At 44.0% G+C, this 14,856-nt stretch overlaps 1 protein-coding gene across 11 annotated transcripts in view; it reads right to left on the bottom strand.

Moving 5' to 3' along the window:
- Positions 1-4,967: 4,967 nt before the first annotated feature.
- Positions 4,968-14,856, bottom strand: part of ARHGEF33 (Rho guanine nucleotide exchange factor 33) — a 72,852-nt gene continuing 62,963 nt past the window's right edge. For 3 of the 11 annotated variants that reach the window (XM_045980003.1, XM_045980004.1, XM_045980011.1), the window contains 2 exons: positions 12,386-12,525; positions 4,968-5,362 (listed from right to left, as the gene is read on the bottom strand). In XM_045980003.1, coding sequence (XP_045835959.1) covers positions 5,233-5,362; positions 12,386-12,525 — 270 coding nt within the window. In that variant the 3' untranslated portion in view covers positions 4,968-5,232. Of the gene's footprint in view, positions 5,363-5,845; positions 7,207-7,467; positions 9,434-10,398; positions 10,487-12,385; positions 12,526-14,856 lie in introns of those variants that run through there. The other 8 variants (XM_045980006.1, XM_045980012.1, XM_045980013.1 and 5 more) reach the window with 6 other exon arrangements.

Here is a 14,856-nt window from a genome sequence, read left to right as displayed (position 1 = left end):
CATAAACTGAGTTGGGAAGGTAGAGCTGAAGCAGGCCAGGACACATTCAGCTCAATAAATATGTCAGACATCTGAGGGGTGCCAGGAGGCTGTGGGAGAAAGGAGTCTGAAATCAGGGATGAGTCTGGGCTGAGGATATAAACTTGGGAGTCACTTTCATAAAGATCATATTTGAAAGCTAGCAGACTGGATTAGATCGCCAAAGAAGCTAAGTACAGAATGGAAAAAGAAGAGATCTAAGTCAAGGAGAGCCCCAGGGCCCTCTGACAAGAGAGGGCGGAGGAGGGGGAACCAGCAAACAGACCAAGAAGGAGCCGCCAATTAAGACAGAAGCCAACCGCAGTCTGTGCCCTTGGAACCTAGTAAATTATTTCAGAAGGAAGAGGGGATAAGCATGTCGAATAGGTTTGATAGGGAGAGTGGACCATTCATTGAGCAAGGGGAAAGTCCGTGATGACCTGGACACAACCAGCTCAGTGGAGTGGTTGGGCCCAGCGAGTCTAGTGAAGCATGGGAGCAGAGAACTGGAGCAGTTCCCTCTCACGTTTCCCCGGAAAGGTAAGCAGAGACGTAAGGCACAGGCAGAACAGTCAAGGTATCTTTTGCTTAAAAAATGGTAGAAATAAGTGCATGCTTGTATGCTAAAGGGTTTACCCCAGTTGGAAAATGGGATAATGAGGAGAGGGGATATGACCTGTGCTGAATGGAAACAACCCACTTAGAAACACAGATGGTATCCGGCAACGGGCCTTCACAGCAGAGCCCACTGCCTTCAGATGAATAGCTTTAAATACACGAGGAAGAAAGAAAACACATTCAGTATTCCTGCTAGGAAGTATGAGCATTTAATGCTACTATCTCTGAAGGGAATGAGGCAAGAGAGGAGGAAAAAAAAAAAAATCTATAGATAAGACACAAGTTCAGATGACTTACCAAGATCACACATGCATAAGCTCTTTGAAAACAAGTTTTGGAAAACAAGCTATTTAGGTAGAAAAATCTTGACTATTTTGCATGTCTGACACCCCCCAAAAACAACATTTTCAGCATTGCCTAGATCATATCGTATGTTCTTATACAGATGTTTAAAACTTTGGTCTAGGGGCATTTGAGTGGCTCAGTCAGTTGAGCATCTGCCTTCGGCTCAGGTCATGATCCCAGAGTCCTGGGATCGGGTCCTACAACAGGCTCCCTGCTCAGTGCAGAGACTGCTTCTCCCGCTCCCTCTGACATTACTCCCCCCACTTGTGCTCACTCTGTCTCTCAAATAAATAAAAATCTTTTCAAAAACTAAAATTTCTATTTTTTTCCTTAAAATATATAGGTCCTCATCAATTTTCTCAACCTCTCTTACATCACATTTTCCTTTTTCCTCACCCCCTCCCCACCATGTGCGACTCACTGGCCCATATTCCATAAGCACCAGGATGCTCTGGTGCTGGGAGCACTAGACTCACATCTTTAAGCTGAATCAACTTTCAGGCAAGGAGAATCCCAAGTGTTCCAAAAGCTTTACTGGTTTTAGGCTCAGGGAGAAAATCAGTAATGGTGATGTTTCAAGAGAAAGTTTAGTCTGAAAACTAGATTTAATTTTATTGTACAACTTAACATAAGACATTCATTTTATTGCTTTCCTAAGTGCATGCGATTACCTGGAATATACAATCAATTCTACCAATCTATTATAAAGGACACTAATCCTGTGTATATGTATATTTTAACCGAAATCTTACTATGTGATAGTAAAGGTCACAGACAATAAATGTAAGAATTCAGAAAGATTCATTTGGGTTTTGATGAACCATCAACTTTCTGTATCTCAAGGTAAGCAATCAATTCTTTATTCTGTCCTAAATTTCCGTCTATGGCTAGACTCTGAGTGCTGAAGTTTACATGCTAAATCGTTCAGCTTATCGGTCTAAGAGGTAACACCTCTAAACTGTCAGTGGGCTGAAGAATCACCTGCGAGCATTTAAAATGCAGATGCCTGGGCCCCACTCACAAATGCTCCATAAAGTGGGACTGAGCTAGGACTCAGGAATCTGAATTTTTACAAGGGCCCTCATGGAGAAAGAAATGTATCAGTAAAGACTTGAAGAAGTAGGTGAGTGAGATATGAGATCGTGAGATGCTATAGAAAGCTTTACTTAAAGGGTTTCCCTGGGCAAGCACGAAACATTGTACTTTCAAGCCCCCGACAGGTTTAAACTATTTGTCCCATGATGAAGCCCCCCACTGCAGAGAACCCTGCAGCACGGGTCCACAGGTCCCTGGTTCTCCAAGGCTCTAGTTTGGGGGTCAGGAAAGCAGGGCGATCCTTACTCGGGCTTGTATACAGACCACACCAGGCTGCGGAAGGGACCAGCTGCCGCTCCCAGCCTGTGCAGAAACATCCCCCTCATCTCTTGGGGGCGGGAGGAACCCCGGCACTCCCAGGAGACAGCTGCGTAAACTGCACTTCTCTGGGAGACTGGAGCTCACAGATGCAGGAATTGCAAGCCCCTTTCTCACCCTGACTTCCTGACTTCATCTCTAATGCAACGTTTTATTAAGTGTCATTAAGAAACGTCATTAAAGATCCTATCTCTGCTGTCAATTTATACTACCACATAGAAAGATGATGAAATGAGCCAGGACAACACAGAAAAAGGTAGCACACTTTTTTTTGTTTTGTTTTTTTTTGTTTTTTGGTGGAGCGATGTTTTCTAACTCTACATGCTGTGAAAGTGGCAGCTTTTGCCTTTAAGCAAAACTGCTTTGGAAGACAACCGTATTTTATTTCCTTTGGTATTTTTCTTTTAAAAGGCAGGAAGGTAAAGCAACAACCTGAATGAGGAATGACTGTCTGTCGGATTATGAGTAGAAATTATTCTCCGTAGCCTACTGTGTACGATTCAAGAGGTGGAAAGGAATTTAAAAAGATACGTCATAGTTTGTCGTAGTTCCTGCCCTTGAAGGGACTGACATTCTTCTCAGGAAGACAAGACAAAACACATCAAAAGACAGACAAGTTACAGCACCAGAGATCACAGGAAGAGGAGGGACTTAAGCTGGACCTCGAAGGCTGGCAGAGAGGAAGGCGGCTGGGGAAAGGAGTGAGGCAGGGCGGCGTGGCCTGCCAGCCAGCGGTAAGAGCCCAGCTCTGCGAAGGCACGCCGCCCAGCAGGCCTGCGAAGTCGGGGACGGCAGCCAGAGAGGGGGCTGGTAGCCGCGCTGCAGACACGGACAGACTTGGAGGTCAGGTCAAGGCGTTCAGAATTTGACGAACAAGAACATTCAAAGAGTTTCACACAAGGCAGTATTTGGGAATATTAATGTGTTAGAGATGTGTAGGATTGATGGGCACAGACAGTACTTGGGGGCCGTTAGAAAATTACCAGAAAAACCCAAATTCCGGGAGATGGAGACCTGGAGAGGAGCAGCACTACTTATTACTAGTGTTACAAGCTAGTTTCATAAACTGTAACGAAACTGAGTTGTGCTACAGATGTAACATCAAGACTTTTTCAAAGGATGTTATCAAAATGAAAATTTAGGAGGTGTGTGACAGTTTTGAAACCTTCCCAGTAGTCGATCATTTTAATGATCAACATTATGAAGGGGAGAGAAATGTTATTGTTTTTACATTTTACTTAAAAGACTGTGACTCGTACTTCACTTTCCAGGTGCAGTCAGTTCTGCTCTGTGCGTTCGGGCACTCCCCCGGAACCGTCTTCAGCCTACTCATGGGGAGAAATCTGGCTTCCGAGGGGTTCATGAAGTTCAGGAATATGAAAAGCTTGGCTTACACCTAAATACTGGAAACTCCCCAAACTTGGCAGTGATCTTTTAAGTGTTCCAGATCACCTATTGTTCAAAGTGGAAAATGGATGAGTTCCTAACTAATCATCAGACAAGCAGAAGAAAACCTGTTTAACACTCAAAAGTAGAACTTCCCCGATTCTATGAAATAACACGTTCCTAGAGGAACAGCCCCTCAAGAAGTTGGTCTGAGTACCAAGATTCTGAATGAGCAGTCACCAAATGCCTCTAATTTATTACAGATGATTGTCTGGGAAGAGAGACAAATTGTTTAAACCTCATTTTTTCCTGTTATTCTTAGTTCGGGGCATGTCAAGGATGCGGACCATCTTGGACATCTCTATGTGGAAACGAGCACGTTCTAACACCCCATACCCAGGCCACCCTCACAGCAATGATTCCTCTGTCTGAACTATAAGAACTCTGGTTTTTTTACAGCTTACTTCTCGAAAACAGAATAAGGCATTGCCAGCCCTAAGTTTTCATTCTGACCTGGTGTTTTGGAGCAACCCCTGTGTGTGAGCCACTAAAGCACTGATGTTGTTGCCCCTTCTTTCCAGACTGAAGAAAATTTTTCTAAAAAGAGGATGTAGCTGAATAAGTGCTTTCCCCCCCAGTCCATCCGCTCATGAGTGAATGGGACACTCAGGATCACTACGGGACCTTTGAGTCCTGAACACTCAGTAACACACAGACTCTGCGCTGTTCTCGTCGGCAGCACAACCCACACGAGGGAAGATGTTTCTTTGGCCTCCCGGTTTCAAGAGAAATCTTTGTTCCCTGTACTGATTTTCATAACCACAGAACAAGAGAAATAGTACTCTTCCTGTTCAGGAGCAATGTGTCTATAATGTGTCGAACTTTCTATAGCATGGCTTAAGTGCAAATTCTCCACAACTCAGATTGGCAACATGTAAAACATAACTCTGTTCATTGATCCTTTGCCTCAAGGGACGTCAGGTATTGGCTTGGGTTTTTGGAAGACATATGGCAAGACGGAACTGGCCCTGGCATTGTGTGTATGAGCCTGAGAACACTGGGATGAATTCATAAGGTAAGTGCCTAGGAAGCATAAAACTCACATCCATGTTACATGCTCAGTATTATACTGGGGGAATGACTTCAAGTTGGAAGTTTTTGTTCTTACAAACATTTATTTTCTTCCAAATTTACTGTGTTTCTGTAAAGCTGTGAAAAGTCTTCATTTCCCTTTTCCCAAGTGCTGAGGTTCAAAAAGCCAGCTCTCACCCATAGACTAATCTTCATCTCTTCAGGGTCTTGTATGTTGATTTAGTTTCATATGTAAGTATTTATACTAGTTTTCCTCAGGGATTTATACATCGATATATATAAGTATATATATTCCTACACAGATATATACAGGCTTTTTATCCTCATCTTACCACTTGACAATACAACTTTAAATATGTTTTACACAGCTGTTCCTTGGTCAAGGTCATTTGCAAGAGCAAGTCGGTTTCTGAAGAAATCTTGTTTGGTGGGTGAAGGATCCATTGAGGGATTCTCATTAGTTTTTTCCCTGTATTCTGATCCACTGGACCTAAAATCTCAGCACACAGATAAAGTACAGGTTGATTTGGTTTTAATTGTTTTCAGTTATTTTATCCAAATTGTTTTGCATTTGTAAAACAGTTGCCTCATAGATCTGGAATAATTTTTACTTCCCTTCCATTTCATGACTCAGGACATGTGTAACTAAAGTCTGCAAGGAACGTAAAGAGAATATCTTTCTAATGCTTTATGGAGACCATTGTGACAACTGTGTATGTCAGTGTTAAGATATTGTGTATAACGTAAAGGGGAAATAAAAGCTCAGAAAATTGAGGAAATCCTATTTTTGATTCAACCAAGTAACTACTCCACCAATTAGCAAGGTCCTTAAATTCAAATGGATGGGATTCATTGTTCTCAGCCAAGGTTATCTATCAAGGGCCATTACTGAATTTGGGCATTACATTACAAACTCTTGCTTTTGCTTGTTTTCATTTTTAAATGAAAGATTTATTGAAGCCAATCACACATATATGCCACATTTGGTAGGATGCGGAAATTAGTACAGCAGTCAGATTGAGGAGATTCTATCATCTCAACCACCACGAAGGAGACCAAGCCCAATCAAGAGTCAACAACTCAGATCAGTCCAATTGAGTCCCCAGTTGAGGGTGCATTCTTCCTTTATCTTGGGTAAGCCAGTTGGGTAATCCATTCCAGCTCTGCACCTTCTCCAGACTGTTCATGTCAGAAGTCCCTGGAGGGAGGAGGCTTTCTGGAAATAACCTCTGATAAGCTACGCTGGGGCCCTTCGTCTAGCTTACATTCTGAGCTAGAATGGGGAGAACTAGCCCATTAAGAACCAGTATCAAAAGACCTCATGCAGGATGTATGCAAGTGATGTTATTGAAGTTCTCTGTCCAAAGCTCCTAGACAACTGAACAAGTTCTCCATAGGCTGAGGCAGAAACGAGCATGCTTCCACTCTCCACAAAAGAAGGGTAAGTTCTTTCACTGTCTTTGGTATGCTACGAGTCCTCACTGCTGCTGTTAGATAAGTTAATTGTGACTCTATCATTTATTGCATTAATTGGGCAGAACTCAAACATCCCTTTACATTATCCAAGGAAAGAAGCTGGATCCACACAAAGACTAAAATCTTGATGTCTGAAACCTAATGACTGACTGGATGTTTTCACTATTCACCCTGATACTTGGTGTCACAGATGAAGCCAGAGCTGCCCACCATGTTTTCTACTTCCGGTCAGGAAGAAGCACTTTTCCACTACACTCCAGTGCACAGAGGAAAAACTATTCTTTCTCTCAACACCAGTCCATCTGCATACTCATCAGATAAGATTATATCTTATCTGGTGGGCTGAAAGTCCTTTGCTTTTTCAGAAGCCCGCTTGGAACTCTCCCTTGAAACAGCCTCCACCTGACCCACCCTAAAACTCCATGCCTTCTCTCTACTCAGAATTCCCGCCTACCTACAGTTCAAATCCTCCCTGAGTAGTATAGTTGTGCCCAAAATGTTAGGAAGATACATTTTTGACAATTATTCTTTCCCCGTATCTTCTGCTATCCAGAAGGCTAGGAACACCTATAGTTTTGGGGGTGGGAAATAGGAAGCAAGATTTGAATCTGGCTGGTGTTTCTTCTGACTGGTTCCCCCCATGTGGCAGTTTCTCATCAGAAAATCATCAGTCAAAACTTAAAATCTTTACTTCACATTTCCCCCTCTTAGCTATATCTGATCTCTTCAAAACCCAATATGTCATACTTTGATGGTTCCAACATGCAACTGTTTAGTGTTTACCTGGAAATGGGAAAGCTTTGATGTCACCACCAGCCCCAAGGACCACAGAAATCTTCACCAGTTGCGTTCCCATTTCTGAAACAAATGCCAAAATCGCCCTGTCTGGTTTTCAAAGTCCACAAACTCAGCTTAGTATTTTCTTTCTTTAACTGCTCTTCTCACAAACCACTTTCTCTGTGTCTCTAAGTATTTGAATTTCTCTGCATTTCTTGATATTAACTATTAATTAACTAATGACTACATTGCTAATCCTCTTCAAAATCCAGCGTTCTACTGTAGCCATGACTATACACTCAGTTTTATCCTCTTAAAGATAATTTTAACTGCCCTCTTTGCAATGCCTACATAGTATGTGGCCACTTGGCCTCTTCCCAATGTGTGGTCATTGGGCTTTGAAGTAATGTATAAATTACTGGGAAATAACCTGCAGAATCCAGAGAAAGGGGTCAGTGAATTTGCTTTTATTGCCTTCATCTATAAAACAGAAATGGCTTTTGAGCTCCAGGGGCCATTTTGGTTGACTGCAGGGCAGATCTGAGCAGACACTAGAGGGACCGGCAGGCAAATGCTTGCTGGATAAGGGTACAGTGGCTGCCAGGACATTCTGACACATAGCAATCCAAGTGCTCCATGGAAAGAGAATAATCGTGGCTACGTTTCCTTCCACTCAGTCCACAGAGACAAAGAACAAGCTGGGTAGGTCATACACATATAGATCTGCTACAAATAGGTCTTGTAAGTTTATCTGGAGCTGGGGAAGGGAGGAGGGGTAGAATCCAGTACTGTGGAACCCTATGACCTAAGAAGGGGTGGTTTTCTGATTGGAAAGACTGTCCGCTGTGCAAGCTTTAGGAGACCTGCGCATGGAAAAGTAAGGGTGCAGGGGACACCCATCCTGTCGCCCAAATCAGCTGGTGCTGGTAACCAATAGGGTGACAAATGAGCATTCGTATAGTGTATGTTTGTTGAGTGCTTCCTCTGTTCTAGCTACTGAACCTTCAGCTAGATTACCCTTACATTTGAACTGTAAGCTTCTAATGGGTTACAACTATGTCTCTTACTTCTTTTGTGCTAGACAGAGCCTAGTACACTAAAGACATTTAACTTAGTGATGGATTTCAAATGACCTATTTGTAATGAGGTTTAAGTCATCTAAAATGTTGTGCCTTCAATCATCTCCTTTAATTTTGAAGTGATGAAGGGAAACAAGGTAGGAGATGAGAGAGGAGCCAGAGTGGGTAGGAAATGGGAGGAGGACTTGAGATAGGCTGGGAGGAGGTAAAGAAGGCGGGGTAAATTATCAATTAGTTCTTTCATAGTCCTACTTTCTATTACATGGTCTGTTACACAGCCGAGGCTGGGCATTTACAGAAACAGCTGAAAAGATACCAAAGAAGAGGACCCACTGATGTCAGTTACATGGAGCCCTGCAGACATATTGTGTGTGTGTGTGTGTGTGTGTGATTGAGAAAATAGAGATTTTGATGTGATTGGTGCAGGGAGAGTGATGATATAGGAAGGAGACAGTCTGAGGTATATAGTTACAAAATGTTAAAGAGGGAAAGAATGGGTGAGGAAGCAGAATTAATCATTTGGAAGCCATATTCTTTTTCTTCTACTCCCCCAAATTTGAGGGTAAAAAGAGCCTCTATACTCTGTACCCCTAAACTGTCTTACATAACCCTCTTCCTCCATACCACACCCCCAACCAAGAATACTTATTAAACTAAGCGCAAGATTTATACATAAAGATAAAGTAGCATTTGCCTCACGCTTCAGAATAGTCTAGAGGTAAGTCCTGAAGCCTCCATATACAGCCTTCCAGAATGGGACAGTGTGCCTTACTCCCTACTTCAAGGCAGAGAGAGAAGGATTCAGTCCAGCATCAGCCTATCACATTAGGTCTGTTCCTGGCTTCTGAGGAAATTCATTTCAAATTTTTAAAGTCACTTAACATTTCCAAGCTTTAGGTAGGTAGTCTTTATTCTGATCAATTCTGGGCAGCTTTCAGGGACATGTGACCTGGTATCTACCCAGGACAAATGTGCCTGAGACAGAAATAATCAGAGCATCATCCTTTTCCCCAAATATCTTAGGCATTTTTCAGGATTTTTTTTTTTTTTTTTTTTTATGATGTCAACTTGACTCTCCCTTTTGAATCCTTGTGGGTCTGAGTATTCGGCCCTCCCAGCCTCAGAGGGAAGAGAACCCTTTCTCAGGTTTTCTGTTGCATCTGGCTCCATGCCTAGCTTCATCCCGAAGCAGCACTCTGGGTGTGTGGGGCCACCAGCCAAACAAGCCCCTATGGATACAAAAAGGGTGTCAGTGTCGACAGGAACGAGCCTCCAGGGGGCTGTGGGGGAGGCAGGCAGCGAGCCCCAAATGCGGCACTCGCGGCTTTCCGGCCCTCGTCCCTTCGGACCTCTGAGGCCAGGCTGTGGCTGGTTCTGGTCCCCAGGCTGAACCACTTCTTCAAGTCACAGGGCTTGCTGCCAGCCTGACCTCCCAACACATGGGAGGAGAATGAGCTAAATGTCTCTTTCCAGTTCCTCCCTGTATCAGTCCACATGCCTGACTTCAGAGTGCAAGTTCCGACCAACAGCCGGGACTATGTCATTCACGATTCCTATACAAGTGTCTCATACAGCACATGCACGTAAGCAAGAAGGCTCAACTCTGGAGCAGGATGGTGGGTTCTCATCTGAGTTAAGAGCCGCTGACCTTTCTGTGTTGCTCTGGGACCTCCTTGCCCTTCCTCTCTGTCTTAGCATAATGGAGCAAATTTCCCATGGTTCTTACACAAGAACACTCAGGAGAAACTCCTCAAGCTGCTTCTTTATCCTGTGCAGAGTCCCAAAGCGCCCCTCGCAGCTTCCTGACCCAAGGGGATGAGCAAGTACCAGCTGGGGGTGCTCAGGACCCTACCCCAGATGTTCAAAGCCAGGAAAGCCTGCCAGAGGGAGCGGCCACCTGTGTGGTCCCCCCTCGACTTCCATTCATAGACCGCTTCAGACTCTAAACACAAAGGCAGCAGCAGGATTGGTGGCAGCATTGTGACTGATGCAGGGGAGACTGATCTATGAGAAAGGATAAGAGGACTAAGGAGATCCACTGAACCCTCTAAGAAGGATCCCCAAAAGGTGCAAGAAGACTGAAAGCCATTAACCAACACGAATTTGGAGAGTCCACAGCTAGTCCTCAGCTTTGTGCCGAGGCTGGGGGCCGGGGGGTGGTGGGAGGGCTATAGAAAGATAAAATCAGGTCTTCCACATGGTGAGTCTTTAAATTTATAGGTCCCAACGCCATATTAATTTCTTGTTCCAGGTGTTAAAAAGATGTGATTACTCAGATTGATCTAAAACAAAGCCAAAGTACAGATAAAACAAATCTCAGCACTAGAAAGGACTCAGGTGCTCATCTTGGGCAATTTCCCACTCAGTGCAGGAATCCCTTCCATTAGCATCCCTGACCAGGGTCACCTAGCTTTGACTCAGGAGAACCCAGTCCCTCAAGAGGCAGCCAGCTCCACTTCCAGTACCTGCATTTTTAGAAAGTTCGCCCTCTTACCCACTGCTCCTACTTCTGCCCCCAGATACAGGGAGGACACGTCTACTTCCTCTGCCTCAAGTACCAGGCAGAGCGTTTTCTTATATCGCTCTGAAAACTGGGGTTCGTAAAGGAACCAGTGGTGAATCCACGGCTCACTGTTTTACGACACACAGACCTGCTCACTATAAAGGACAGTAAGCAAAAAGTTGGCTATTTGTTTGGGAACACTGTGGTCTAAAAAGAGATAGGTTTAAGCAGCGCCTCTCTTAGGAGTCCTTAGAAGGATTCAGGAGCCTAAATCCTAAGGTTGGGCTGGAGGGTTGTCTGCTTCCAGGTCTCTCCACCCCGGCCAATCATGACAGAGGTAGGCCCTAGGCCAAGAAAAATCTAATCTATGAACGTAAAGAGAGGGATACAAGTCTTAACTCCTCACTCCCTACAGAAAGGGGATCTAGCAATAATCATGTGGGCCTTGGCAAAACTGAAAGGGGACTTTGTGGAGCAATACTGTGTCTAACTGCAATACTGTTGCTCTCTTCCTTGTCCTCATTCTTCCAGCAACAGCAGGCAGGGACCCACACCCAGAGATGCACTAGTCTCGCTACCACCCTCCTCCCCATGGGAGAAAAATTAGATATACCATCCAAAAAAAGTCCTCATTCCAGGTCTGCCCCCTTCCATCAAAACCATTATCTAAATCAGCCAGTAACTTCTACCCCCAAGGAGAAAGTGATGTTGCTCAACTTCCTCACTTACCAGCAACTCTCCAAAGGCAGCTATAGCGTCTTTAACTTTGCCATCCATTCACTGTTTAAAACTGACTACAAGAACCTTCTCTCCCAAGAGAAACTAAGTAGCAGGGAAAATCTCTCCAAGGAAGGGGGTGGTGGCATGAGGACCAGTGGAGACAAGGGACAGTAAGTAGTCTCCCAGGCAGGGAATGCCTAGACTGGAGAATCCTTCTCAGGTCAAATGCTAAAGGCTCAAATCTCTCTTCTTTACATTTCATGCTGGGGCCTGGCCACCATCTCCCAGTCTGTAAGACAGTGCTGGTAAGTGCTGGCCTAAATGCCTAGGGAGTGATTTCCTACAGCAAGGACTCAGAGTCTTAGAAGGACCACAGAAGGCAAATGTCTTGTTTTGGCCTCCTACGGAGTATGAAAACCCCCCTGACATGATTTTCTTTAACTCGGGCCCAAGTCAAATCCATTCCATCATTTCTGCTAAGGAAAACACTAGCAAAAGTCCCAATAAACATGTACTAGCGTCCAGGATAACTATAGACTCCTACAGGCAGAAATGCTGAGACGCCTTGGAAAACTTTCCACAGGTGGGTAGATTTGGAAGGAACACCCATTACACCCAACTCCCACAGTGGAACCCAGGCCTCCCCATCTAAATGGATCTGATTGTCACCAGCTCATTACCCTGGGGACCTCCTCTGCTTCGTCCTGTCAGACACATGACTTTGGGAACAAGGAAGTGGAGCTAAAAGAGGCAGAGGACAGGGCGGAGTCTGCTTTTACTCTAGGAGAATACAGTAGGAAACATCTTCACCTGACAAGAATTGTGGCTACTGGCTGCAGGCACTGGGCTTGAAGCTGTGCGTGAAAGCAGGCTCCTTAAAATTATTACTGTGAAAACCTCCAGACTTAGCCCAAAGGGAAATGAGTTACAATTGCTGTCTTGTCTAAGGGCTACTCACTTCTTTTTAAAGAGCTTGCGGAAGGAGCTGCGAAAGCCCCCTTTCTGGTCTTGCCTGGGGTTTTGATCGCTGAAAGATGTTTGTTCGCTTTCTCTTTCTTCCTTCGGACAGAATCTGGTGGCGTCTTCTAAATGCATCTCCTGAAAATACAAAAGAGGGGTGGTTATTTACTCTTTCCAAAGCTAACGTTATCCTGACTGGGACCTTTTTTTTTTTTTTTAACTTTGTCACTTTCCCCTCTCACCCCAAAAAAATAACGGGGAGCACCCTATTCCCACTAAAGCAAACCTAGGCTAATTAAGAAATCAGTGAAGAGAGGACAGTTCCGCTGAGTGCAGAAGTATTTTGTATGTATCAAGACAAACAGTCTTAGAGTAGGATTACGGTGTAACAATGATTAAAGATCAGGACGTAAGGGAAGTTAGTATCTAAAGGCTCCGGAGAGTAACTTCTCATTCTGGCACCAGTCCTGTCTTGCCGGGAAACGAGTAGCGGTCCCCTCACGTCTCTGGGAATGTTTCTCTTTCTACAAAATAAGGCAGTTCCTTCATCGCAATGCTAGTTCAAAACTCATGCTCAGCTCTCCATTTTAGACATAAACAGGGGAAGGAGGTTTTGTGGGATCAGATCTGTTTAGAAGTCGGTGTCAACTGTGTCTATATGAGCACATACATGTGCCTGCCGCACATTTTAATCTGTAAATACACATTCAGTATAGTTTTTGGCATTCTTAATTCATGGTAGGTACAGTGTGAAGTAAAAATTAATTTAAAAAATCAGGCTCTCTCTTCTGTGAAATTTCTAGTTTCTTTTTAAGTGTGAGATGTGCTAAATAAAACAGATATGCATTTATATTTCTGTTCCAGATGAATGAAGTATTTACTATGGGGTGACTGAGACCTAAAAGCCACCTAATAAAGTTGCTGTATTTTTTGAACCTAAGAGAACCCAAGGAGTCACAGCAAAAACCACCATGAAACATGCATGAGTTGGATGGGTGACTTCTTGCTGACTGTGAAGTAAGGCGTGGGGATGATCTTTTTTTTTTTTTTTTTTTTTTTTTTTCAGGAAACATGGGTTTGACTTTGAGAACTTAACTTGCGGTTATAGTAGCAGATCTAGAGGTTCTCTGAGACGCTACTAAGATTCATTACTATGCTGTGGAGAGCAACGTCTTGATGGCTTAGTGTGCTATTTCTCAAACTGTGGTCCTGGGGCGACAGGATCAACCGGAGCTTTTATTTAAAATGTATATTGCCTGAGCTCCAACCCAGACTTGCAGAGTCAGAAACTCTGGAGTTAGGTCTAGGTAATCCTTATGCACACTGAGATTTTAAAAACCAGTGGTTTAAGGTATGCTCCTGCCCACCTGCTCTTGGCGTTCATGAGTCACCCCAGACTCCTGCTAAGACACAGACTCTGATTCAGTAGGTCTGGGATTGAACCTACATTCTGCAACTACAATAAGCTCCCAGGTGATGGACGCATTTACTACCAGCCTAAGGACCACATTTTGAACACTGGACTTTTAGGGACTGCTTCGGAACTAAATATATTAAGTTTAAGGAAAATCTCTCTGTGCGATCATGATCTTGATAATATCTTGCATTTGTATAGCGTTCCACACTTTACAAAGCCTATCCACTTACTTTATCTTATTTGGCCTGATGCCCCACAACAACATGGTGAGTTAGGCAAGGTATGTATTGTCTTAATTCTACAGATGAGAAAACCGGAGGCACAGAGATGCCAAGCGAATTACCCAAAAGCACACAGCTATTTGGCAGCAGAGCCAGGACAGGTGTCAGCTCTCCTGACACCCAGGTGGGTGTTCCTTACACTAACGCATGCAGCCTTCTTTCCTGACGCTTAGAGACAGGGTTTGGCTTGCTCTTCAGGGCACGGGTGGAAGATACACAGAGTGTATTTAAGGAGATGGAATAGCAGGAGCTTTACACATCTCAACAGCAAAGAGCTGACACCTTTAAAGATAGGGCTTTTGAAGGGTTCATCTTTTGCAACGAAAACCCCATCCCACTTCCGCCTCAACCACACACTCACACACAAACATACACACATATACACACGGACAGAGGCCTGCCCACGTACACACATGCATGTATGTGAACATACATACACACATGCACACACATACCCACACACAGTCTCTGCCCACCTGGACTGTGCATTCTATCCCCCTCTAGGATTCCCAACAATCCATACCTTCTGAATCTTTAGAAAGAAAAATTTTGTCCAAAAACAGAAATAATAAGCAAGGTGACCTTTGTGTGAAAAATCCACATGCTTGAAAAATTTACTGATAACTGAAAGAGAAAAGGCCTCTTTTAGCTGACCTCTATCTGCCATCTCCTTAGTGTCACTTTCTGAACCAACTTGACTTATGTATGACACTGTTAGGGGCTGACACTTGCTGTCCAGGATGTCTGATTAACAGTACCTAATATACTGAG

The sequence above is a fragment of the Meles meles genome, chromosome 15, assembly GCF_922984935.1.
Source record: "Meles meles chromosome 15, mMelMel3.1 paternal haplotype, whole genome shotgun sequence".
Lineage (NCBI taxonomy): Eukaryota > Metazoa > Chordata > Mammalia > Carnivora > Mustelidae > Meles > Meles meles.
The sequence above is the reverse complement of the archived record's forward strand: the minus strand, read 5'-3'. Positions and strand labels throughout refer to the sequence as shown.